The sequence below is a fragment of the Cherax quadricarinatus genome, chromosome 10 (assembly GCF_038502225.1).
Source record: "Cherax quadricarinatus isolate ZL_2023a chromosome 10, ASM3850222v1, whole genome shotgun sequence".
Taxonomy (NCBI): Eukaryota; Metazoa; Arthropoda; class Malacostraca; order Decapoda; family Parastacidae; genus Cherax; species Cherax quadricarinatus.
In genome coordinates, this window is record NC_091301.1 from 5339796 (window position 1) to 5364212 (window position 24417).

Genomic DNA, 24417 nt, shown 5'->3' on the forward strand with positions numbered 1-24417 from the left:
CGAACTTAAGCTAAAGGAATCTTATACGAGTCAGGAATCGCGGGAAGAACTAAAAACCATAAATGAAATCGAAAGAAAAGCAAAGTATTTCTTTTCCTATGCCAAATCAAAGTCGAGAACAACGTCCAGTATTGGGCCCCTACTTAAATAAGATGGGTCCTACACAGATGACAGCAAGGAAATGAGTGAGCTACTCAAGTCCCAATATGGCTCAGTTTTTAGCAAGCCGCTAACCAGACTGAGAGTCGAAGATCAAAATGAATTTTTTATGAGAGAGCCACAGAATTTGGTTAACACAAGCCTATCTGATGTTATCCTGACGCCAAATGATTTCGAACAGGCGATAAATGACATGCCCATGCACTCTGCCCCAGGGCCAGACTCATGGAACTACGTGTTCATCAAGAACTGCAAGAAGCCCCTATCACGAGCTTTAACCATCCTATGGAGAGGGAGCATGGACACGGGGGTCGTCCCACAGTTACTAAAAACAACAGACATAGCCCCACTCCACAAAGGGGGCAGTAAAGCAACAGCAAAGAACTACAGACCAATATCACTAACATCCCATATCATAAAAATCTTTGAAAGGGTCCTAAGAAGCAAGATCGCCACCCATCTAGAAACCAATCAATTACACAACACAGGGCAACATGGGTTTAGAACAGGTCGCTCCTGTCTGTCTCAACTATTGGATCACTACGACAAGGTCCTAGATCCACTAGAAGACAAAAAGAATGCAGATGTAATATATACAGACTTTGCAAAAGCCTTCGACAAGTGTCACCATGGCGTAATAGAGCACAAAATGGGTGCTAAAGGAATAACAGGAAAAGTTGGTCGATGGATCTATAATTTCCTCACAAACACAACACAGAGAGTAGTAGTCAACAGAGTAAAGTCCGAGACAGCTACGGTGAAAAGCTCTGTTCCACAAGGCACAGTACTCGCTCCCATCTTGTTCCTCATCCTCATATCTGACATACACAAGGATGTCAGCCACAGCACCGTGTCTTCCTTTGCAGATGACACCCGAATCTGCATGACAGTGTCTTCCATTGCAGACACTGCAAGGCTCCAAGCAGACATCAACCAAATCTTTCAGTGGGCTGCAGAAAACAATATGAAGTTCAACGTTGAGAAATTTCAATTACTCAGATATAGTAAACATGAGGAAATTAAATCTTCATCAGAGTAAAAAACAAATTCTGGCCACAAAATAGAGCGAAACACCAACGTCAAAGACCTGGGAGTGATCATGTCGGAGGATCTCACCTTCAAGGACCATAACATTGTATCAATCGCAGCTGCTAGAAAAATGACAGGATGGATAATGAGAACCTTCAAAACTAGGGATGCCAAGCCCATGATGACACTCTTCAGGTCACTTGTTCTATCTAGGCTGGAATATTGCTGCACACTAACAGCACCTTTCAAGGCGCGCATAACGGAGACAAAACACCTCAATTACTGGGAGCGCTTGAGGTTCCTGAACCTGTATTCCCTGGAATGCAGGCGGGAGAGATACATGATTATATACACCTGGAAAATTCTAGAGGGACTAGTACCGAACTTGCACACGAAAATCACTCACTACGAAAGCAAAGGACTTGGCAGACGATGCAACATCTCCCCAATGAAAAGCAGGGCTGTCACTAGCATGTTAAGAGACCATACAATAAGTGTCAGGGGCCCGAGACTGTTCAACTGCCTCCCAGCATACATAAGGGGGATTACCAATAGACCCCTGGCAGTCTTCAAGCTGGCACTGGACAAGCACCTAAAGTCGGTTCCTGACCAGCCGGGCTGTGGCTCGTACGTTGGTTTGCGTGCAGCCAGCAGTAACAGCCTGGTTGATCAGGCTCTGATCCACCAGGAGGCCTGGCCACAGACCGGGCCGCGGGGGCGTTGACCCCCGGAACTCTCTCCAGATAGGTAAACTCCAGGAATCGAGCCCAGGCCCTCGCTGTGTGAAGGGAGAGCTTTATGACGAGTTGTTCTGAGGCAAATGGAACCTTTCCCTATCAACTTAAGTTCTCTAAATTTGAAGACCATAATGTTTATGCTCTCCAGTATGATGACTCTTCCTCCTCGTTTCAGTTGATTTATTATATTAAAAATGTATGTTGTACATAGAAGGTTATCAGTGAAGTTTTGTGCAAACTCAGGTTCGTAATGCTTGAACAAATTTGACATATGGTCATTAAATTTACACAGGGGTTTAGAAAATCCCATATGAAGATTAGATTAGATTAGATTTTGCCACCGAAGTGGTTAGTTTATTGTGCACCCCATATCCATCCTGTGGACGGTAGCGCGAGAGCATATGGATACACAAAAGGCCTAGGAACTAGGCCCCAAAGGGTTAACAGGAATATATATGGATTTATATCTACATATCTATAGTTCACTTATCTGTTGCAAGCAAATTTAGGAAATTTGCTTAGTATATCTGGTATCTTGTTTTCATTAATAAGATATCTTGACATGTCACATAGGTTATTATACTGTCTGTCTCTGTATTCCTCAATAAGTGGACAATTAAGCACATAGTGTTCAAGAGAGTGACCATATGCCTGATCACATAATTTACATTTAGTTTGATCATCATCTGTGTGTCTCTCAAACTGCCAGAAGTACTTGTAACCAAGCCTAAGCCTGGCCACTACAACATCAGTCAGTGTTCACATTGCAAGTTGCTCCATAAACATACTTATCTACGTTCATGTTATCATAGTGGGTTATAGATCTACTCAGGCTTCTAACTGCATTCCTATAACAATCATTTTCATTATTTACTTCTCTCCTAATATTATTCCTAATGCTAGACACAGTTATACCAAAGTTATATTCTACATTCTCCTTCTGGGTACTCTTCTTGGCTAACATATCAACTTTATCATGAAGGAGTAATCCAATGTGTGATGGGATCCATAGCAATTGTACATTAATTCCTTTGTCCCTAATTTTTGAGTATCTATACCTGGCTTCTCCAATGAGCATGTTGTTGGAGTCATTATGTGAGTCAACAGCCTTCAATGATGACATAGAATCAGTAATGATGATAGAGTCAAGCTCAGTATCATAGGTTAGCTTTAGCGCCATTAGGATTGCAAACAATTCAGTTTGCAGTGTAGACGCCCAGTTGTTAATTCTTATGCCTAACTCAACAAATTTATTATCGTTCTTAACTAGGGAGGTGGCAACAAGAGCAGATGCAGCCCTGCCAGAAGACTCCTGTTTAGATCCATCAGTGTATATAATTTGTGATAACTTATTACTACCAGCTAGGTGAAAAATTTTTTCTTGAGTAGTTGCTCTAACAAGAGATTTAAGGAAGGGATTACTAGCAATAAGCTTCTTGGGAGGGACTTGTAGGTATGTGATATTAAATGAACACATCTTCCATGGAGGGGTGAAATGCTCTTGTTGCCTACAGTGATACAGTTCATGCAGGTTATAAAACTTAATGCAATTGCACGTTTTCACAATCCATTTAGATCTGTGTGTATTTACCTCTAGACACTTGGTAAGATTCACTGTGACAGTGTCTGGTTCGTTTCTCAACATTCTAATACCGAGTACAGTGTTAATTTCAATAATCCTATCACTGATACTAGAAATACCAAGCTCCTTCCTCATGTTAAGAACTTTTGTAGATCTGGGACAGCCAAGAATAATCCTGAGAGCTTCATTTTGCATTAACTCCAAGGGTCGGAGAGAACTTTCTCTAGCTAATATCAACATGGGAGCAGCATAATCAATTAAGGACCTAACATAGGCTATGTACATCATTCTCACGATTCTCACATTAGCACCATAGTTGGGATTGTAGCCAGCAACAGCTTTGAGAGCATTTAGCCTAGCTTTGCATTTCTTGTTTAGTTGTGGTATAGTGGATTTGTTAAAGGGTACATCTACACCAAGATATCTGTAAGTTTTAACGTAGCTAATGATTTCACCCTGCAAATAGATGGGTGGGGGATGTCGTTTGCTTGTTAATATCTTTGTTTTAGAGGAAGATATTATGAGCCCTAGTCGATTACAAATTGCTTGAACTTCATTAAGAATGGTATTCATCTTCTTATGCCCTGTTGTATGGATCATGATATCATCAGCATAGCTTATAGCTATATGTTTAGGTGAGGCAGGTAGAGCATTTAGGAGAGCATTAATCAGAATATTAAATAGCATGGGACTAAGAACTCCTCCCTGCGGTGTACCTAAGGACATTTCTTTAGAATCACTTCTGAAGCCTTGGTAAAGGACAGAGGATACTCTATTTGACAGGTATCCTATTATCCAGCAGAGTAAGCTACCACCAATATTCATTTTGGCTAGTTCATGTAGTATAACGGTTCTGTTCGCAATATCAAATGCAGATTTTAGATCAAGAAAAGTGGTAAAACTAGTAGAGGTGTGTGCAGTGAGAAAGGTGGAAATACAGTTCTGCACACTTTTACCTTTCATGAACCCATAGAGGTAGGGGGAAAGTTGGTGTCTGATTCTGTAGTACAGTCTGTTAAGCATCATTCTTTCAAAAGTTTTACAAAGACAACTAGTTAAGGAGATCGGCCTAAATGTATCAGGCTGTTGGGGCTTAGGGATAGGCACAATGAGACTATTGGTCCAGGAAGTAGGAAGAACGCCCTCAATGTAACTGAGATTATACAGTGCCAACAAAGGGTTATCAGGCACTTGCCTTAGAGTTCTGAGAATATCATAGGTTATACCATCCTCTCCAGGAGCAGTTGATCGACCTTTGGTTAATGCATTATCTAATTCATACTCGGTAAAGAGGCAATCACTCTCACCAGTATTTTGGCTCATAAAATTAATCAGTTTCAACATTTCTTCAGAAGTACTCTCTAAATTTTTTCTAATATGAGATGGAAGGTTTTCATGCCTGGATGTTTTGGACCAGTCATTTATGAGGTCATTTGCTTTTTCATGAGGAAAAGGATGAGCAACATTCCCAGTCTTTTTCCTGGTTATTTTATTTATACATTTCCAAGCCAAACTCAAAGGGGTGGACCTATTTAATCCACTAACAAACTGTTCCCATTCCTGTTGCCTAAGTTCTTCCTTTCTATTTCTTGCATTTGTTAGTGCAGCTTGGAACGTTCTGAGCAGGTCTGGGGTTCTACATTCACGGTATGCTTTACCAATCCTCCTAGCTGCATGTGTTAGATTGCGTAGCTGTGGATCATTATAGTATTTACATTGGTTTTTATTGTTATTTATAGTGGAGGGTCTTTGTTTCCTATTCCTGCCCACTTGATCTGTGAGAACACTCTCAATAGTGGTAATTGAATCATCATTAAATTTTTGTGTGCCAATGGGCTCGTAATTCTTATACCATTGATCCAAGTGGTTAATAAAGTTGTCTCTGTGTTCTGGTTTGAGAATAAGTTTCCTCCTTCTGTATTTAGCTCCTTGATTGCTGGAGATGTGATCAAGATTGACAGTTGTTAGTCTTGGGAAGTGATCAGATAGAAGATCATCAACTATGACAGAGTCATGCATCGTATATGATGTATTAAATCCAAGACACAGATCTAGTATGCCACCATATATGTGAGTAGGCTCAGTAGTGCCCACAATTCGAACATTATCATGCTCATTTAGCAATTTCACTAGTTTAGTTCCATTGGTGGTTGTTATAGACCCACCAATATTCTTATGTCTGGCATTAAAATCTCCAAGAATGATGGTAGGTTCACTATTGATGCGATCTGGTAAAGCATCAGGTCGAAGCTGATTAGCTGGGGCATAGAGATTAAAAATGTTTATGGAAAAATCGCCTGCATGTACTTTGACACCATGATACTGCATGTTAACTCGACTCTGCAAGGAAAGGAGTGAATGTGGCAAGTTCTTTCTGACATACATCACACAACAGTTGGTTGACCTTAGGTTATAAGCTGCATATCCAGCCCATATGAAGGTGCGTAGGGAAACAGCGTCAAACCAAGAACATGTCTGAAGAAAAACATCTGTACATACCAGCTAAGGGATTAAAGAGCCAAACACATGCAGAAGTAAATGCTTTGAAACTTCGTTAATCTCCATTTCCAACATAATTACACAGAATAAACTTAACTTCTTTACCTCTTTTAAGTTATAAATAAAAACCTTGGACGAAGAAGAGGACACTGTAGCCGTGTATGTGCCGGCTCTGGAATAAAACCGTACAAAAATATGATTTTTTTTTTTTTTTAGTTTTATTATACCTGGAGTTTACCTGGAGAGAGTTCCGGGGGTCAACGTCCCCGCGGCCCGGTCTGTGACCAGGTCTATATATACAAAATTCTCTACAGTCTTATAATATAAAGTATTTGATATTCTGTAATTTGTGTACGTTCTATGTAGTGTGAGACAAGAACAACAGAGGGATTAAAATAAAAGTATCTGGAGAGAGTTTCGGGGGTTAACGCCCCCTCGGCCCGGTCTGTGACCAGACCTCATGGTGGATCAGGGCCTGATCAACCAGGCTGTTACTGTTTACCGCACGTAGATTGACGTACGAACCACAGCCCGGCTGGTCACGTACTGACTTTAGGTGCCTGTCCAGCGCCTTCTTTAAGACAGCCAGGGGTCTATTGGTAATCCCACTTATGTATGCTGGGAGGCAGTTGAACAGTCTTGGCCCCCTGACACTTATTGTGTTATCTCTTAGCGTGCTCGCGGCACCCCGGCTTTTCGCTGGGGGGATATTGCACCGCCTCCTTTAAGACAGAGTAATGTTGAAGGTTTGAAGCTGATCGGCTGAGACATTCACGAAGTATCGCAACAAACAAACATTTTAGTTTTCACAATTTCTTCAGTAAAACTGACAGGGGCACACACACACACAACCCAAAATCAATGCACACTTTTTTCTAATTAAGATATACCAGCATTTATGGTTTGAAGCCGATCAGAGGAGGCATTCTCAGGTTACTGCATGGAAAATACATTCTAATCCTATTTAGTTCCATCCTGTTTATTAGGCGCATCAACATTTCACTAAGAAAATATTTCAAATCAAATGACAAACTGGCACCTACACTGCTACACACTCCGATAGAAATCAAAATATTAATTGTAAGGAAGGCCTCTAACATGCCTAGGCATTTCGGGCAGACTAGTCCTAATTTTTACTCTGAATTAACACAGGTTATGGAGCAGTACAGTTTAATATCTAAGTAGCATACACCAATGTACAAAGTTAGATTATTATACATAGCAGCATATGTGGTTCGTACGTCGGGTTGCGTGCGGCCAACAGTAACAGCCTGGTTGATCAGGCCCTGATCCACCATGAGGCCTGGTCACAGACCGGGCCGCGGGGGCGTTGACCCCCGGAACTCTCTCCAGGTATAGAGAACCTAGGATAACCCCAAAAATTCACACAAAACCGAAAGCAAAACCTGGAATAACCATATACCATTGACCAGACTGCACCTGTCCATGCTAATAGTTGAACCTCCCTTGTCACAGTACACCAGCGTTAAAAAAAAAAAAAAGCAGATTGGGTACCTTCTCAAGGTTTTAAAAAAAATTCTTTGGTGATAGGAAAAAAAAAAACATTTTGGCAACAACTCCAGGTAACTTCTAATAGACTTCTTAGGGGATACCAGTTAAGGTAGACATGGTGGCTGTTTGCGTTGTTCTGGGTTAATAACCCTCTAAGTTAACAATCCGAATAAAATCCTGTGTTGCTACCTGAGTCTCGGCACTGTGGTGGCTGGCACCTGCTTGGCACTGTGTTCTGACACACACCTGCGACTCTGGCTTCAGATCACCAGTATACTATTGTACTAAATACAAGTTGATACCAAGTGAATGTATATCTTCTGTACTAAAACAAACTAACTGTTAAAATGTCAGCTTGCCATTAAAAAATATTTATATGCATACATATCAAACTTCCTGGATTTAATGAACCCATCTGATTTTTTTAATAACTAACAAAAGTAGTTTACAAAATAGAAGCTAGTTTATAAAACAGAAGCTCCAAAATTAATTTTTTAAGGCTTATAAGAAGAAGAAGAAGAAGAAGAATAAAACAACATGTTTGTATACAGATTATTACATAAAAGGTAGTGTAGTGTGACCTGGGCAGGTTTGTCAGGTTCACCGATTCACCAGGCTGTTGTTGCTGTTGCTGCTGCTGCTGCTGCAGCAGTAATATTCAACATGTCACTGAAGGTGCTCGTCGGTTGTAAAAGGGTCATTGATTATGCTGTCAAGGTACGCAGGTATTGTTTTATGTTCAGTATACGTACATGTTGGAATTAGTTTGTCTGTTTATGAAGTATTTATCATAAGGTTTCTGACTTAGAGTCTCAGTTCAAGAACATACAGCTTGGTGGACATGACTGGACTTTATTAAACCCGGAGTGTTACTAACCCAGATATTAGCCTCATAAATGTTTTAATAAGAGGAAGATTAAGAAAGTTTATTTAGGTACAAGTTTGCAAACTATACAATACTATTTTTATTTCTTTGCAAGTTTACATTGAGATTCTGTAGTTACAATAATGAGTTAGTGGATGACACAATGCCCATAAGTAAATAAATAATGTCATGGCATTATGGGCATTGTGCCATAATGGCTTACAGACTGCTTAATACTAGAGAAATTGATCATAGTTTAAGTTGAACATCTGTGTATATTAAAAGCAGACACTCTTTGGATGATTACAAAATTTACAATTTTCTTATATACTAACATGTGTAAATTACCCGGCATAACACAAAACGTCACTGACTTATTTTATTTCCATTTGAGTCGTTAAAAATAATTCACAGTAAGTAAGTAAGTTTATTTAGGTACAGGTGCACATAATTACAATTATACATAGTACCATGTAAAAATTACCTAGGATGACCTATAAAAGTCAGAGTTGCTTATTTCCATTGGGGTCCTTGAGCAGTATATTAGAAACGAGTACACGTATTAGGAATAAGAATGAAACAGTAAATGAAATACATGAAAATGAATTACAGTAAAAATAGAGTAGGAATTAAATACAGTGAGTAAATCAAATACACGAGAATGAATTACTTGAGCTTTAAAAAGAAATCATTAGAATATAAGTTAAGTAAAAGGACACAAGTGCAACTAATGTGACATTTTTATTGTGGCAACGTTTTGCTCTCCAGGAACTTTGTCAAAGCTTGACAAAGCTCCTGGAGAGCAAAACGTTGCCACAATAAAAATGTCACATTAGTTGCGCTTGTGTCCTTTTACTTTACACATTGTCAGTAATTCTACCAACATTATTACAGAATATAAGTTACATGAATATTGTTGTTATTATTATTATCATGGGGGAGCGCTAAATCCGTAGGATTATACAGCGCATGTGGTGGAATGGAAGGTATTCAGGTGTCCCGTAGCTCTATTGCTAGCACACTCAGCTCACACACTGAGGTCCGGGGTTCGAATCTCCTCCGGTACAGCAGGAAAACATTAGGGACATCTTTTTATAAGACACCTGCTGTCTCTGTCCCTGTTCAAATATCAATTTAAAATGGGTACCTGGGTGTTAGTTTGGTGTGGGTCGCATCCTGGGACAAAACTGACCTAATTTGCCCGAAATGCTCTGCATAACAAACGGCTTTCTATATAGTAGTACAGTGGACCCTCGACTAACGCTATTAATCCGTTCCTGAGAGCTCATCGTTAGTCAAAATTATTGTTAGTCAAGTTAATTTTCCCCATAAGAAATAATGGAAATCAAATTAATCCGTGTAGGACACCCCAAAGTATGAAAAAAAAATTGTTTTTACCACATGAAATATTAATTTTAATACACACAAACTGAAGAAGACATGCACAGTTACATGACACTTACCTTTATTGAAGATCTGGTGATGATTGATGGGATGGGAGGAGGGAAGAGTGTTGATGGTCTTAGTGTTTAGAAGGGGAATCCCCTTCCATTAGGACTTGAGGTGGCAAGTCCTTTTCCGGGGTTACTTCCCTTCCCTTTAAATCTCTCAAACCAACCTTTGCTGGCCTTAAATTCACTCACATCACCACTAGTTGCTGGCATTTTTTTCATTAAATCGTCATGCAACTTCCTAGCCTTTTCACATATGATCACTTGAGAGATGCTATCTCCTGCTATCTGTTTTTCGTTTATCCACACCACTAACAGTCCCTCAACATCTTCGAGCACTTGCGATCTCAGTTTCGAAAACATAGTTGCACCTTTGGCAAGAACAGCTTCCTTGATTGCCGTTTTCTTGCCCACAATAGTAGCGATGGTTGATTGGGGTTTTGTGTACAACCTGGCCAGCTCGGAGACACTCGCTCCGCTTTCATACTTAGCAATGATCTCTTTCTTCATATCCATAGTAATTCTCACCCTTTTTGCTGTAGGGTTGGCACTAGAAGCTTTCTTGGGGCCCATGGTGACTTATTTTGCAGGTGCAATCACTAAAAAGGCTGTGATAATATGAAATGTTCCGATTGTATGCTTGGAAGCGACCGCGGTGGCTGGCTGGCTTGTAAACACTGGCCAGAAGTGGACGCGTCTCAGACAGAAGGAATAGTGTTGGTCGAGTTTTTTAGCGCTAGTCAATGCAAAATTTTTGCGTTAAAATGTATCGCTAGTTGGATTTATCGTTAATCGATGCCATCGTTGGTTGAGGGTCCACTGTATATCATTGATGTCAGCTAGGCCTGTATACCATGTACATGTACTGGTAGTAAATAAAGATTACTATTATTATTATGTAATTCAGGACATGAATATTAACTATACAAGAAATCACATAGTGGGTGCTTGTAGCTAGGTTGGTAGTGTCCTCAGCTCTCGCACTGAGGTTCTAGAATTGATCCCCGACATAGCTGAAATGTTGGGCATGTATCTTTATATTTGCTGCCACTGTTAGATAACCAGGACAGCTCGGATTTTTAACCCGAAGGGTTAGCCACCCAGGATAACACAGTAAAAAGTCATTGCATCAATGGGTAGCAAGGAGAGTGAAAGCAGAAGGAAAACCAAGTTGAAAAGTGATAGATAGTCCTTATTACTGTTGTTTAGAGGAAGTAAATATATATACAGTGGACCCCCACATACCGTTGGCATCACATAATGTTAAATCCGCATACCGATACATTTTATCGCTAAGATTTTGCCTCGCATACCGCTAAAAAACCCGCTCAACGCTATTCGTCCGAGACGCGTCTAATGTGCGGCCTGAGCCAGCCTCACATGTTCCGCCAGTGGTATTGTTTACAAGCCAGCCTCCACAGTAACATCCAAGCATACAATCGGAACATTTCGTATTATTACAGCGTTTTTGGTGATTTTATCTGCAAAATAAGTGACCATGGGCCCCAAGAAAACTGCTAGTGCCAACCCTGTGGTAAAAAGGGTGAGAAATATTATCGAAATACTGTGGTACCATGGTCAACTGCTGATGCTGCTGCTTCTGTAGCACCGTCAGCTGCTGCTGCTGCTGCTTCTGTAGCACCGTCAGCTGCTGCTGCTTCTGTAGCACCATCAGCTGCTGCTGCTTCTGTAGCACCGTCAGCTGCTGCTGCTGCTGCTTCTGTAGCACCATCAGCTGCTGGTGCTGCTGCTTCTGTAGCACCGTCAGCTGCTGGTGCTGCTGCTTCTGTAGCACCGTCAGCTGCTGCTGCTGCTGCTTCTGTAGCACCGTCAGCTGCTGCTGCTTCTGTAGCACCGTCAGCTGCTGCTGCTTCTGTAGCACCGTCAGCTGCTGCTGCTGCTTCTGTAGCACCATCAGCTGCTGCTGCTGCTGCTGTAGCACCGTCAGCTGCTGCTGCTGCTGCTGTACCACCATCAGCTGCTGCTGCTGCTGTAGTACCATCTGCTGCTGCTGTAGCACTGTCTGCTGCTGCTGTAGCACTGTCAGCTGCTGCTGCTGCTGTACCACCGTCAGCTGCTGCTGCTGCTGTAGTACCGTCTGCTGCTGCTGTAGCACCGTCTGCTGCTGCTGTAGCACTGTCAGCTGCTGCTGCTGCTGTAGCACCGTCAGCTGCTGCTGCTGTACCACCGTCAGCTGCTGCTGCTGTAGTACCGTCTGCTGCTGCTGCAGCACCGTCTGCTGCTGCTGCAGCACTGTCTGCTGCTGCTGTAGCACTGTCAGCTGCTGCTGCTACTGTACCACCGTCAGCTGCTGCTGCTGCTGTAGTACCGTCTGCTGCTGCTGTAGCACCGTCTGCTGCTGCTGTAGCACCGTCTGCTGCTGCTGTAGCACCGTCTGCTGCTGCTGTAGCACCGTCTGCTGCTGCTGTAGCACTGTCTGCTGCTGCTGTAGCACTGTCAGCTGCTGCTGTAGCACTGTCAGCTGCTGCTGCTGCTGTAGCACTGTCAGCTGCTGCTGCTGCTGTAGCACTGTCAGCTGCTGCTGCTGCTGTAGCACCGTTGCTGGTGTGGCTTATTGAGAATACCAAGAAACAATCATATTGGTGAATTTAAAGCCAGCAAAGGTTGGTTTGAGAGATTTAAGAATCGTAGTGGCATACACAGTGTGATAAGGCCTGTTCTGGAAGAAAATGCCAAACAGGACCTACAGTACTCAGGAGGAAAAGGCACTCCCAGGACACAGTGTCTCATCAGTCATTGCTGCATCTTCAATAAAGGTAAGTGTCATTTATTCTTCATTTAGTAGAGTAGTACATGCACAATATATATTGTGCATGTACTGCTCTACTATTGTGCATGCATCCTTCTCTTTGTGTGTAGGAAAATGTATATTTCATGTGGTAAAAAATTTTTTTTCATACTTTTGGGTGTCTTGCACAGATTAATTTGATTTCCATTATTTCTTATGGGGAAAATTCATTCGCATAACGATAATTTCACATGACAATGAGCTCTCAGGAACGGATTAATATCGTTATGCGGGGGTCCACTGTACATATATACATGATTATGGGCTGGTTGTGTATTTAGAAATTCAGTTTTCTTAAATATTTTCTTTTAATACAGATTCGTGTAAGGCCTGATAAACTGGGAGTGGTGACAGATGGCATTAAACACTCCATGAATCCTTTTGATGAAATTGCCATTGAGGAAGCAGTTCGCCTCAAGGAAAAGAATATAGTCAAAGAAGTAATTGCTGTATCATGTGGTCCAACTCAGGCACAAGTAAGTATATTTAGCCTTTAATTTATGCCAAAGTAATTTTGAAATCCAATATGGAAAATACCATTACTGCCTTTCATTCATATCTCGAGGAAATACCTTAGTCATTGCAGTATTTTGAAAATCATAATTTCTGATAAACCAGGATATTATAAATAGGATATTATAATCTGTAGTAGAAGAGGCAGTAAGTTTTCTTTAATAAAGTACAGTATGCTGCAGAAATTGCATACAGTGCAGTGTACAAAATCATTACAGCATTATAAAATTACAAAATACAGTGGTACCTCAAGCTACGAACTTAATTCATTCCAGAAGGCTGGTAGAGTGCCGATACTGAACGAATTTGTTCCTATGAGGAATAATGTAAATTTGATTAGTCCGTTTCAGACCCCCCAAAAATGCACTTACAAAAGCACTTGCAAAAATTCACTTACATAATTGTTTGAGTTGGGAGCTGTTCGAAACTCGAGGTAGCACTGTACAGTGCCTGCACTCTGAAGGAGGGGTGGAAGTGTATTGCAGTTTTTGAATCAGGCCACGGTGCCCCGTGACCTGGTGGCTAAAGCTCTCGCTGCACACAGCGAGAGGTCCGGGTTCGATTCCTGGTGAAGTGGTGGAAACTTTGGACGTGTTTCCTTACACCAGTTGTCTGTGTTCCCCATCAGTAAAATGGGTACCTGGGTGTTAGTTGACTGGTGTGGGTCGCATCCTGGGACAAAAACTGACCTAATTTGCCCGAAATGCTCTGCATAACAAGCGGCTTTCTATATAGTGGTAAGTACTATGTCATTGATGTCAGCTGGGCCTGTATACCTTGTCCATGTACTTTTAGTAAATAAAGATACATATCATTATTAAAATTATTATCTGTTTACCGATGGCAAGACAGTGATGGAGTGAGCGATGATGAAAGTGTTTCTTTTTTTACGGATCACTCTGCCTCGGTGGGAAATGGTCAGTGTGTTAAAAAAAAAAATAATACTTTTGGTAATATTACTCCATTAATGAGGTTACCTGGAGTTTACCTGGAGAGAGTTCCAGGGGTCAACGACCTCGCGGCCCGGTCTGTGACCAGGCCTCATGGTGGAACAGGGCCTGATACATACATGTATTAGTTCTGTGCAAAATCCTTTATAAAGACACTCCAAATTATGAACAGTGGTACTTAGGATTGGGGTTCATAAGAAATATTTAAAAAACATTGTTGTATTTTGAATGTCGTCTTTACAGTTCCAAAGATACTAATGATGTTTTTTTTAGTATGTTTGAACTTGAAAAACAGCTTTTTTTTTGACACCGAAGTATAAGATCAATGCTTGCAATAAAGAGCTTTTAATTATTTTTTTGTTTTGCAATGTAATGGACTTTGAATGATAATTACTTTCCATTAATTACTATTGGAAAAAATCAGAGTATGTAATGTAATTATTTGGTACATATGCTCTTCCTGACATGAGTAGAACATAATCCTTTTTATTGTTGTTTTCTATGGCTTAATAGGTTTTAAGTTCCAAAAAAAGTTACAAACTTCAGAAATATAACTATTCTTCAAATGGGTAATTTTTTTTTTTTTTATAAATTGATTAAAATATTAGAGAATGTACTTACCATAAAATGATCTGTACGATTCTTCCCAGCTCTAAAAAACTGTTGGGAACCACCTATTTTTGCTCAGAGTAGCCGTACAGTTACTGGACACTATTTTATGAATTGCCTGTGTCCCAAAAAATATAATGTAAACTCCCTGCAGACACTGTACAGTATTAGACAAAGTTGTAAAAAAAAAAAAATTGCCTTATTTGGTTCAGACTGTGTTCTATACCATTTCAGAAGTAAGAATCCTACTGTAGTGGGATAACATGTGCTAATTATGTTGTCATTTTGTCATAATTCATGGTTATTATGCACTGTACATTAATATATGTTTTATGCTTTTATTTTGATTAAAATCTAGGAGACCATCCGCACTGCATTAGCCATGGGTGCAGACAGAGGCATCCATGTAGAGGTCCCAGCAAAAGAGATGGAGAAGCTTGAGCCTCTCCATGTGTCAAAGATTCTTGCAAAACTAGCAGAGAAAGAACAGGCTGAACTGGTAATTGTGGGCAAGCAAGCCATTGATGATGACACAAACGCCACTGCCCAGATGACAGCAGGAATCCTCAATTGGCCACAAGCCACTTTTGCTTCAAAGGTTAGACAAATGGGTAATATTAAACCCACTTAACAGTACATCTTCATTAATTCAATATATTTTAGCTCATGATGCACCCATATACTGTACATTATTACATTATTTATAAAAACTTTTAAGTCACTATCTTATGCCATGCTTCTAAATAAACAAACTATCTTTCTTTATAACCCCCCTTGTCTGCTTCCTGAATTAGACCATATCTTAATCCCCCACAAAAGTATTGGCATGATTAAACTCTTACACTTTTTTGCATACATTGACAAACTTTTTACTCTCATTGTCTTGCACATGTGCCATCCTCTTATACTTCATCTATTCTGTATATAGCACATGTGCCATCCTCTTATACTTCATCTATTCTGTATATACTTTGCATTACCTTTCATGGACCCATCTGTTGGCACTCCTACTCCCAAATATCTAAACAAATTCAGTTCCACGTGCATTTCTTCCAATTTGAAGTCCAGACTTTCATCGTCTTTCTTCTCTCATCAACTTACTCTTTAAAGTGTTCACTTTTAAATTACCTGGTACTTCATTTACATGCCTTCCCAAATTCCTCTGCCAGCCTATTCAGCTTCTCTTCTGAATCTCCCAAGAGCACTATTGTCACAAGTGACAACAGTGACAGCTCACATTTTATATCAAATTAATTCTTCAGATCCACACCTCTTTAACACTAGAATTCACTTCCTTTATAAAATCATCTATAAATTTATTAAATGACTAAGGTAGTATTGAATATCCTTGTCTAAAGCCTACCTTTACTGGAAGTTCTGTACACTCCACCTCTGTACATCCATATGTGAGACTTGCTCATAGTAGCACTTAGGGCATTTAGCAAATTGCCAACAGTTATATACATTTGCAACATCTACCACCTTGCCTTCCTATTTATCCTGCTTTGTGTCTTCTAAATTCATAAATGCATTATACAGATTCTTGCTCTTTATCAAAGTATTACTCATGTTTTAATCCAAACATTACATAATTACTAAAGAGAAAAAATATGGAAATTACTGGTAGTATATGCTGTATTGTAAATGCTAAGAAACATGAATTTTGCAGATAGAGAAAAAAGATGATTTCCTGGAAGTTATTCGTGAAATTGATGGAGGTCTTGAAACAATAAAAGTAAAATTACCAGCTGTTGTCTCAGCTGACCTTCGGCTCAACGAACCACGATATGCTACGTTGCCGAATATTATGGTGAGTACAGCACATTAATATGTTACGTTCTCCAAGGGAGGTGCCTTGATGTCTGCCTTGATTCAAGGAACAGGGCTTATCCTACCTAGGATCAAACCTGTTCACTTTCCATTCCTGAGGTACCATATGATCCCTGATAAAAAATAAATATAAGTGGGTAAATATGTTGTGTTATTTTCATATAGTCGGACTTGAGTCCTGGAAATGGGAAGTACAATGCCTGCACTTTAAAGGAGGGGTTTGGGATATTGGCAGTTTGGAGGGATATGTTGTGTATCTTTATATGTGTATGCTTCTAGACTGTTGTATTCTGAGCACCTCTGCAAAAACAGTGATAATGTGCGAGTGTGGTGAAAGTGTTGAATGATGATGAAAGTATTTTCTTTTTGGGGATTTTCTTTCTTTTTTGGGTCACCCTGCCTCGGTGGGAGACGGCCGACTTGTTGAAAAAAAAAAAAAAAAAAAAAACAAATGTTGTGGAGGGTAAATGAAAATGGGGAGCCTTTAATTGAGCTATGTGTACAAAGAGCTTTGGTAATAAGTAATAAATATTTTATGAAAAAGAGGATAAATAAATATACAAGGTATGATATAGCACATAATGATAGTTTGTTAGATTATGTATTGGTGGATAAGAGGTTGATGGGTAGGCTCCAAGATGTACACGTGTATAGAGGGGCAACTGATATATCGGATCATTATCTAGTTGTAGTTACAGTTAGAGTAAGAGGTAGATGGGACAAGAGGAAAATGGTAACAAGTAAGAGGGAGGTGAAAGTGTATAAACTAAGGGAGGAGGAAGTTCAGGTGAGATATAAGCAACTATTGGCAGTATGAGTAGTGCAAGTATGAGTAGTGGAGGGGTTGAAGAGGGTTGGAATAGTTTAAAAAATGCAGTATTAGAATGTGGGGCAGAAGTTTGTGGTTATAGGAGGGTGGGTGCAGGAGGAAAGAGGAGTGATTGGTGGAATGACGAAGTAAAGGGTGTGATAAAAGAGAAAAAGGTAGCTTATGAGAGGTTTTTTACAAAGCAGAAGTGTTATAAGAAGAGTAGAGTATATGGAGAGTAAAAGAAAGGTGAAGAGAGTGGTGAGAGAGTGCAAAAGGAGAGCGGATGATAGTGGGAGAGGCTCCGTCAAGAAATTTTAATGAAAATAAGAAAAAATTTTGGAGTGAGTTAAACAAGCCTAGGGAACGAATGGATTTGTCAGTTAAAAACAGAGTAGCGGAGTTAGTAGATGGGGAGATGGAGGCATTGGGTAGATGGCGAGAAAATTTTGAGGAACTTTTAAATGTCGACAAAGAAAGGGAGGCGGTAATTTCGTGCACTGGCCAGGGAGGTATACTATCTTTGAGGAGTGAAGAGCAGGATGTGAGTGTGGGGGAGGTGCATGAGGCATTACATAAAATGAAAGGGGGTAAAGCAGCTGGAACTGATGGGATCATGACAGAAATGTTAATAGCAGGGTGAGGTAGTGTTGGAGTGGATGGTATTTTTGTTTAATAAATGTATGAAAGAAGGGAAGGTACCTAGGGATTGGCAGAGAGAGTGTATAGTCCCTTTATATAAAGGGAAGGGGGACAAAAAAGATAGTAAACTTCTTCCTCTGTAATTTTTACAGGGTATACCAGGAAAAGTGTACGGTAGGGTTATTATTGAAAGAATTAGAGGTAAGACAGAATGTAGAATTGCGGATGAGCAAGGAGGTTTTAGAGTGGGTAGGGGACGTGTAGATCAAGTGTTTACATTGAAGCATATATGTGAACAGTGTGTAGATAAAGGTAGGGAAGCTTTTATTGCATTTATGGATTTAGAAAAGGCATATGATAGTGGATAGAGGAGCAATGTGGCAGATGTTGCAAGTATATGGAATAGGTGGTAAGTTACTAAATGCTGTTAGTTTTTATGAGGATAGTGAGGCTCAGGTTAAGGTGTGTAGAAGAGAGAGACTACTTCCCGGTAAAAGTAGGTCTTAGACAGGGATGTGTAATGTCACCATGGTTGTTTAATATATTTATAGATGGGGTCGTAAAAGAAGTAAATGCTAGGGTGTTCGGGAGAGGGGTGGGATTAAATTATGGGGAATCAAGATACAAAATGGGAAGTGACAGTTACTTTTTGCTGATGATACTGTGCTTATGGGAGATTCTAAAGAAAAATTGCAAAGGTTAGTGGATGAATTTGGGTGTGTGTGTAAAGGTAGAAAATTGAAAGTGAACATAGAAAGTAAGTTGATAAGGGTATCAAATGATTTAGATAAAGAAAAATTGGATATCAAATTGGGGAGGAGTATGGAAGAAAATGTTTTCAGATATTCGGGAGTCGACATGTCAGCGGATGGATTTATGAAGGAATTGAAGGAAAAAATAGGCGAGTGGTGCATTGAGGTATATATGGAGACAAAAAATGTTATCTATGGAGGCAAAGAAGGGAATGTATGAAAGTATAGTAGTACTAACACTCTTTTGTATATGGGTGTGAAGCTTGGGTTGTAAATGCTGCAGCAAGGAGGCAGTTGGAGGCAGTGGAGATGTCCTGTCTAAGGGCAATGTGTGGTGTAAATAGTATGCAGAAAATTAAGAGTGTGGAAATTAGGAGAAGGTGTGGAGTTAATAAAAGTATTAGTTAGAGGGCTGAAGAGGGGTTGTTGAGGTGGTTTGGTCATTTAGAGAGAAAGGATCAAGGTAGAATGACATGAAGAGTGTATAAATCTGTAGGGAAAGGAAGGCGGGGTAGGGGTTGTCCTCGAAAAGGTTGGAGGGAGGGGGTAAAGGAGGTTTTGTGGGTGAGGGGCTTGGACTTCCAGCAAGCGTGCGTGAGCATGTTAGATAGGAGTGAATGGAGACGAATGGTATTTGGGACCTGATGAGCTGTTGGAGTGTGAGCAGGGTAATATTTAGTGAAGTGATTCAGGGAAACTGGTTATTTTATATAGCCGGACTTGAGTCCTGGAAATGGGAAGTACAATGCCTGCACTTTAAAGGAGGGATTTGGGATATTGGCAGTTTGGAGGGATATGTTGCGTATCTTTATACGTATATACTTCTAAACTGTGTATTCTGAGCACCTGTGCAAAAACAGTGATTATGTGTGAGTGACGTGAAAGTGTTGAATGATGAAAGTATTTTCTTTCTTTTTGGGTCACCCTGCCTCGGTGGGAGACGGCCGACTTGTTAAAAAGAAAAAGAAAAAAAAAAAGTTTTGAGTTTATATTATTGTATAGACAGTGAGTTTTATAATAAACCATGATATGTTTTGAACATATTTCTAGAATTCCCATCACAATTAATTATATTTATAATGAATGCACAAGTTTTAGTTTTCACTGAAGCTTTATTTGGTTTGTATGTATGGAAGCCATAAATGGTAAATATGCTCAGATATTTGAGCATTGGGAAAAGAAAAATATTGAAAAGAAGAAATAGATGTGCATTCCACATCTATTTATGCATGTTTTCAACCATTTTTGTATAGATGTTTTAACATCCTTAAAGCTGTTAAGTTAAAAGCCTGCAAGCTACAGATCCAGTATAGGGAAAGTAAAATTTATTTTTATGGAATATAATACTGTACAGTATTAGGTTTGTAATAGTCTCTTGTACCATTCTTTAATTTGTGACATGCTTTACACTTGTACAGAAAGCAAAGAAAAAGAAAATTGAGAAAATGAAGCCTGCAGACCTGGGTGTGGATACAACTCCTCATTTTGAAGTTATTGAAGTGACTGACCCACCTGCGAGAGAGGCTGGCATTAAAGTTGAGGATGTGGATACTCTTCTTCTCAAACTTAAGGAAGTGGGACGCATTTAATTATTTAGTGTTTAGAATGGGTAAGATTGAAGAGCCACTTCTCTGAATAAATCAGTAGACCAGTGTAGTAGTAGTATATTTTGACATTTTTCTGATGCAGTATTTTATGCATAATGTAAATGAGTATATTTTTATCTTTTCAGGTTGGTGAGTAGATTCCTTATGCATGTGAGAATATATATCAATAGTTTTTTTTTCTGTATGGTAGAATATAAACTTTAATATCATTTTATATTATAATCAGAAAGAAGCACTAAACCACAAGGGTTTTATCATTTTATAGACTGTATATAAGAATTAACATATTGTAATACTTTTTGCAAATTTTATTGGTATTTTATTTCCCTACAAATTAACAAGTGTATCTGTTAATTACAGCCTTTATTATGAGAAATGAAAGCATTCAGGTTCAATCCAAGGAAAGGTAGGATAAATGCAGTTCCTTGGATTGACAGCCCCCCCCCCCTTAATGGAATGAAGGCACACCTCTTGAGAGGTATTTAGGTTGGTAAAAGATAATATAATGAGTTTCTTTTATTAATTAATTGCAGTACAGGACTTTAGTTCATTTTGTATTAATTGTGCAAGTTTTTGTTTTTCATGCTGGGACTGGAAAGTGGCTTCAACAGCAGTAATGCACAATTCATTCAATTCATTCTGGGAAAGATTAAAAGCCTGGAAAAAATAAAATGCTAATTAAAATATATATGGAATCTTAATATTTTAACACATGGACCATTTCCTACCTAAATGGGGTGACAAAAAAAAAAAAAAAAAAAAATCCTGCAATCTGTCTCGTCAGAAGCGAGCTGACGCCACTGGCTAGATAGCCTGAATTGCAACAACCTCAAAGTGCAGACACTGTCCCACCTCTAGGACTCTAGTCTGGCTAACCAGTTTATCTTGAATCCCTTCATAAGTCATCATGCTCATACTTCCAAAAGTATGTCAAGCCTTAAATTCCACATGCCACTATTCCAATCTAACATGTTCATATCCTTAACACTCAAAATGTTTATCACCCTCCAATCTTTCCTAGGATGACCTCCTACCACTCTTTCCTCCACCTAGATTTTTTTTTTTTTTCAAGTCGGCCGTCTGCCACCGAGGCAGGGCGACCCAAAAAAGAAAGAAAATCCCCAAAAAGAAAATGCTTTCATCATCATTCAGCACTTTCACCACACTCAAACATTATCACTGTTTTTGCAGAGGTGCTCAGAATACAACAGTTTAGAAGCATATACGTATAAAGATACACAACATATCCCTCCAAACTGCCAATATCCCAAACCCCTCCTTTAAAGTGCAGGCATTGTACTTTCCATTTCCAGGACTCGAGTCCGGCTATATAAAAATAACCGGTTTCAATTAATCCCTTCACTAAATATTACACTGCTCACACTCCAACAGATCGTCAGGTCCCAAGTACCATTCGTCTCCATTCACTTCTATCTAACACGCTCACGCACGCTTGCTGTAAGTCCAAGCCCCTCGCCCACAAAACCTCCTTTACCCCCTCTCTCCAACCTTTTCGAGGATGACCCCTACCTCGCCTTCCTTCCCCTATAGATTTGTATGCTTTCCATGTCATTCTACTTTGATCCATTCTCTCTAAATGACCAAACCACCTCAACAACCCCTCTTCTGCCCTCTGACTAAGACTTTTATTAACTCCACACCTTTTCCTAATTTCCACACTCCGAATTTTCTGCATAATATTTACACCACACATTGGCCTTAGACAGGACATCTCCACTGCCTCCAACCGTCTCCTCGCTGCTGCATTTACCACCCAAGCTTCACACCCATATAAGAGTGTTGGTACTACTATACTTTCATACATTCCCTTCTTTGCCTCCATAGATTTATAAATCCTAATTATCCCATGTTGCCCCATCCCCTCTATACAGCCAAACTACCTCAACAACCCCTCCTGAGCCCTCTGAATTATACATTTGGTAACTCCATTACTATATATTCACAAAAGTGGTGTGCAACAATTTATAAATTAAAGATATGCAGCAGGAACTGTTAAAGTAACACATCTCCATGTAGCACTTCATAATGGAAAGCTTACCTTACACTTTTAATGTCACAAGAAGCATTATAGGAGTAAAGATTAAAAGAAATTTCTAGTTATTAATATATCACATTTTCATATATCACATTTTCATATCATAATTACCAGCAGTTCTTGAGTTAATTCTTTTTTTTTTAACCATTAAACTGTCCAAACGTAGATCTACGGTCACGTGCATAGCGCTCTGACCTTGATTTCCCCACATTTGAAAGCATTTAAAAAAAAAAAAAAAAAAAAAAAAACCCTAGATCTATGTTCGGAGCCTGCCGCATGTCAACATATATCAAACTGTCCAAACGTAAAGGGTTAAAAGCAATGGAGAACCAATAGAAAACATCAAATAATCTCTTATAAAAAAGTAAACCTCAAAATTAATTGTACTATAAGCATGGTAAAGGTTAATCTGTAACAAAGCTAAATTCAGAAGGATTTTTTTTTTATTTTAGTCATTATAATGAATACAACCTTAAAAAAAAAAAAAAAAAAAACCAAAAATGTATAAAATCGGTAACCATAATTAAACATCTGTAAATATTTAATCTAATAATAAGTGATTTTTTTTTAATGCTAGGCTGTATGACCCCTAAGTTTGGCATTTGTTTCCTAATATAATGATTTAACCCATAAACGGTCCAAACGTATATATACGTTTTTACCGCTAGTGCCCCAAACGTATATATACGTTTTATGTGTCGTATATTTAACATTGCCACGATATGTCTAGGCAACTCAGGCTTGAGAAAATGGGTGTGTGCACTCACTGTGTGCCATATTAAAATAATTGGGGGATGCCTGGGTACCATATGCTCTTTTTTTCCTATTAAAAGCAAACAAATTTTTTTTCTCAAAAAATTTGGGGCACTACGGTAGATAACGTATATATACGTTTGGTCTGTTTACAGGTTAATAACCAGCAACATCATAATTGAAACAAATATGCCTTCCATTTACTTTCTTAGCTCATCCATCTAGAGCAGTGCTGTATGACTGGTGGTTTAACACTTAGTTTTGATTATAATCATCCATCTAGTTGGTCTAATCATGACTAATATGTCGATGTTCTCTATTACTGACCTACCTCAGCACATAAGTGAAACTCTTCACTCAGTGATGTGGAAAAAACGCCTTTGTCATCTGTCTGCAAGAAAAAGGATAGAAAATACAGCATAATTATCGGAGAAAATATCACAAAGACATTTAAATAGAGACCTAGGAGTTGTCACCAACAAAAGATTGTTACCAGAATACAGTAGGATACATTCCAAGGACCTGCCATTGATATTGAAACTGTGGATATTAGCAAACCCTATATATGTATGTCCTATACATACCTATTATAAAGTTTAACTGATAAATTATGCACAGTAAGTAGAGACTGCATGACCCTTATTGGTTTAGCATTGTAGTACAATATTTGATTGTAATAATAATTAGAGAATAATCACTTTCACTGATGAGAAGTGCTTCACGGCTTCTCTTAAGCTTTGAAGAATTGCTAGCTTCTCTACTTTTGTGCCATTATTATGCAAAATTAAGAGGTATTTTTGAGCCACAGTAAACTGCGGACACCAAATCAGTGAATACTGGGGCTCTACCGTATCTTGCTGATGAAACAGTTCCCTCAGGGAAGGTTCCTTCAAGCTGGTGAGGGGCTTATGGTGAAGGAATTAGGTCAGTCCTTGCATTTCCCCTCCTCTGTTTGACTCCTAAAGGCATAGTGCTTTCCCTTGATAATATGCAAAATTTTATGGTAGATGGTAGGTTACCCTTTCTAAGTACAGGTGTCTGCCCTCTCCTTCACTTTATGCTGTCGATTCATTCTAGGGCCATGGCAGCTGAATCAGGCCATCATTACTTAATACTGCATATAATAATCTTCAATAAGCCTTGCAAACTGCATCGCTTGAATACGTGTGGAATAAACAATAGAAATCCTAGTGCACTCCATAGTGAATTTGCATGGAAGAAAACCTACATGTTCAGAGGAAATCTAATAGAATT

The 24417-nt window shown here is 39.3% G+C and overlaps 2 protein-coding genes across 3 annotated transcripts in view; one reads left to right on the plus strand and one right to left on the minus strand.

Annotated features, from left to right (window-relative positions):
• The first annotated feature begins 8070 nt into the window (after positions 1 to 8070).
• Positions 8071 to 20665, plus strand: Etfb (Electron transfer flavoprotein beta subunit). Its single transcript, XM_070083558.1, has 6 exons — positions 8071 to 8235; positions 12961 to 13119; positions 15074 to 15313; positions 16385 to 16525; positions 20166 to 20356; positions 20480 to 20665. Exons 1-5 carry the CDS (start codon positions 8182 to 8184, stop codon positions 20334 to 20336), a joined length of 765 nt encoding a protein of 254 aa, XP_069939659.1. The 5' UTR covers positions 8071 to 8181; the 3' UTR covers positions 20337 to 20356; positions 20480 to 20665.
• A 192-nt stretch (positions 20666 to 20857) lies between these two features.
• Ada (adenosine deaminase-like protein) overlaps positions 20858 to 24417 on the minus strand; it is a 32918-nt gene continuing 29358 nt past the window's right edge. For both annotated transcript variants that reach the window (XM_070083557.1, XM_070083556.1), the window contains 2 exons: positions 23495 to 23554; positions 20858 to 21011 (listed from right to left, as the gene is read on the minus strand). In XM_070083557.1, coding sequence (XP_069939658.1) covers positions 20874 to 21011; positions 23495 to 23554 — 198 coding nt within the window. In that variant the 3' untranslated portion in view covers positions 20858 to 20873. The remainder of the gene's footprint in view (positions 21012 to 23494; positions 23555 to 24417) is intronic.

Bases quoted from the DNA above. Each gene is read 5' to 3' on its own strand.
- Etfb (XM_070083558.1), top strand. From the start codon at position 8,182: ATGTCACTGAAGGTGCTCGTCGGTTGTAAAAGGGTCATTGATTATGCT. The intron at 15,314-16,384 runs GTTAGACAAATG...TGAATTTTGCAG, and splicing joins AAGCCACTTTTGCTTCAAAG to ATAGAGAAAAAAGATGATTT. The intron at 16,526-20,165 runs GTGAGTACAGCA...ACACTTGTACAG, and splicing joins CTACGTTGCCGAATATTATG to AAAGCAAAGAAAAAGAAAAT.